Genomic DNA, 3,173 nt, shown 5'->3' with positions numbered 1-3,173 from the left:
TTCAGATCCTAAACTATTCATTTGCAGGTAGATGTTGCATTTGAAATCATATTTTGAAATGGTGAATCTGCCTTTCATAAACTCTGTATATTACACTAGATAATTCTAACATTTTGTTCCAATTTGAGGAACCCACTCTGGCCGCTTCCTAGTATCCTGGAGAAGCCAGTTTATACAGGAGTCACTGATGTGAAGCCAGAAACTGAAAAAGTCTTCCAGGCTGCACCAAGCCTGCCCTGGACTCCAGTAGCTGCACCTCACACTGGACACCTGAAAACAGCAAACTCTGTCATTAAACTGTCATAAATGTGTATTATTACTCTCACTCAAATCCATTCACATATTCAGTATCTGTCCTTACCTACAGATTACCTTTTAAAAGAGAAACTAGGAAGCTGGGTGGTGGTGGCACAGTCCTTTAATCAGCAAACTGGGGAGGCAGAGGCAGGCAGATCTCTGTGAGTCCAAGGTCACCTGGGTCTAAAAGAGCTAGTTCCAGGACAGGCACCAAAGCTACATAGAAAGCTTGTCTCCAAAAAACAAAACCAAAAACAAACAAACAAAAAAAAAAAAGAGAGCAACTAGCCAAACCCAGGTTAGCCTCAACTCCATGTCAGATGTTCTATGGTCAGTGATGATCACTTTATGGAAGGACATGTGAGTGCAGAGCTAAATGTATCTGTCAGAGCTGAAGATTCAGAGTTGGTTTTATTGCACAGAGCAGAACATTGTTTATCTCCCTGCTATATCATGAGTTCAGGAGTAGACACCTAGGGGGAAACAATTAATAGGGTGGATATTTGAGATAAAGTAGAGATCAAGGTGATATTTATAGCATCAAATTATTATTTATTGTGCTGGAGATATAGCAAGTTGGTACAAAGCTCAAATTCAACAGTTGCCTTAAACTGCCAAATAAAGCAAAAGCAAAGCCATTTGGAAAACATAAAATTATCCTTGGTCTTCTTTGACTAATCCTAAAAATATCTCTCACTGGTCACTAAACTCATTCTCCTTTGAATAAACAAATTGGGAAGGAATTATTAGTTGTATTTAATTCCTAAGGTAAGGGCTATAAGCTAATGACATTTTTTTTTTTTTTTGATTTTCGAGACAGGGTTTCTCCGTAGCTTTTGGTTCCTGTCCTGGAACTAGATCTTGTAGACCAGGCTGGCTTCGAACTCACAGAGATCCGCCTGCTCTGTCTCGAAGTGCTGGGATTAAAGGCGTGCGCCACCACCGCCCAGCTGACATAATTTAAAAGTAGTGTGGAAATAAGAAATTTTCATAATGAATAGTAAGTCTTTGAATTATGTAAGAACTGTGGAAGAATTCTATGTTTTGCTAATGTCACTGTAAAATCTTCATCATAAATGGAACTATAGAATTATTTTAGTCAACTTAGTAGTACTTAGTATAACGCAAATGGACTTTTATCAAAAGTTAGGAAATTCTCTTGTAAAATAGCCCAAATTTTACAAAAAATAACCATTCTTACATTTTCTTTAAAGGAATAGCTTTATATCATACAAACAAATATCAAATATGAAAATTACATTCCTGTAATAATTTTTAAGTCTCAAAGTGTCAGTTTTGATTAAAACTGTAATGTGTTTTTCAAAGAAACCCCAAAGTGTCATCTACTGTATGTTTATAATATTACAATGTTGCATAACAAGTTTCAAAGAAATATGTCAAAATGCAATGCATACATGCAAATAAAATATGACTGTTTTAACATTTTCGATTCTTGTCTCCTTAAATTTGCTATTGGCAAAGAGAAATTTATACCCTCTTTACAGTTTCTCATAGCTCAGACATTCTGTAAAGTTGCCACTTTTCAATGTAGAGTCTTCTGTGGTTGATACAGCACTAAAAATCCTAGATGATTTTCCTGAGAAATTAGTGTATGGAGCAATATTACATCCTGTCTGTTTCTCTGGCCTTGTACACCCACTCTTGCTCCAGAGCAATCTTGCATGAAGGTTTGTGTATGGGCTCACACTTAAGTTCCCTCACTGTGCCTCTTGTACAGTAGTAAGTAGCAGTGTCCTCAGCTCTCAGGCTGTTCATTTGAAGGTAGAGGGTGTTTTTGGAATCGTCTCTGGAGATGGTGAACCGGCCCTTCACAGATGCACTGTACTCTGTTGTGTAACTATTAGCTTTGTTTCTAATTAAGGCAACCCACTCCAGTCCCTTTCCTGGAGCCTGGCGGACCCAGTGCATATAATAATTACTGAAGGTGAATCCAGATGCTACACAGGAGAGTTTCAGGGAACCATCAGGCTTCACCAAGCCTCCTCCAGACTCCACCAGCTGCACCTCACAGTGGATACCTTCAATAATAGAGAATTCCAGTGAGGAAAATGTTACACACACCCACAATCCCTCTTACTCATGCAAACGTCTTATTCATGCACCCACACACTCAGCATATCTTCTTCCCATAAATTACCTTTTAAAAGATTTACAATGAATATGCAGTTTAACCACAACTTCATGGTGAGAGGTCTGTGTTCAGTGTTGATCTCTGAATGGGAAAAGGGGGGAACTTAGGAACTTGCTCCCCTGCAAGTGTGACAGAGCCAGGACTGGGCTGGTTTTCATGAGGAGAGGGAAGCACAATTTGCATTTCTTCCTTCCTGCTATATAATCATTTCTAGGGTTAAAACAATAGAGGGTGCAGTTTTAAGTTCATAACAAAAAAAAAATACTGGATGAGTTCAGTATCAGTAACTGTTACAATGTTGTATTTTATCTTTTGTAGATGTGTTAACTCTTTAAATTTTATGATTTAACCATGTCCAAAACTCTGTTTGATTCACAGATATAAAATATTATTTTGAATATTTTTAAAGAATTGATATAAAGCTGAATTAATGTTGAATAGAATTATTAAAATCAAGAACCATTGTTAAAATCTTACTTCAGTTGTGTAGAATGCACAAATTCCTAGACTTGATTCTCCTTTCTGACAAATATACATTGAAGAAATATGACTGCTCTCCAGAATTAACCTTTGATATGTGTGACAAAGCATATTGAAATCCAATTTTACGCTTGTTTGACTATTTTAACATTTTGGTGGTATGTATTTAGCATGCTTAGGAATTAATTCACCTTTAATTTTAAGATCCTTTAAGAGGCAAAGTTTCCACATCTGGGACAATCAA

At 36.9% G+C, this 3,173-nt stretch overlaps 1 gene segment (V, D, J or C); it reads right to left on the bottom strand.

The window, feature by feature from the left end:
- Window positions 1-1,920: 1,920 nt before the first annotated feature.
- On the bottom strand, window positions 1,921-2,590 carry LOC126496319 (immunoglobulin heavy variable 3-72-like). The segment is given in 2 exon segments: window positions 1,921-2,336; window positions 2,456-2,590. Coding segments are annotated over 2 exon segments (462 nt in total).
- Window positions 2,591-3,173: the final 583 nt, after the last annotated feature.

The sequence above is a fragment of the Alexandromys fortis genome, unplaced genomic scaffold (assembly GCF_014885135.2).
Source record: "Alexandromys fortis isolate MF-2015 unplaced genomic scaffold, M_Fortis_MF-2015_v1.1 scaffold_2741, whole genome shotgun sequence".
NCBI classification, from domain to species: Eukaryota; Metazoa; Chordata; class Mammalia; order Rodentia; family Cricetidae; genus Alexandromys; species Alexandromys fortis.
This window is presented reverse-complemented; position numbering and strand designations above follow the sequence as displayed.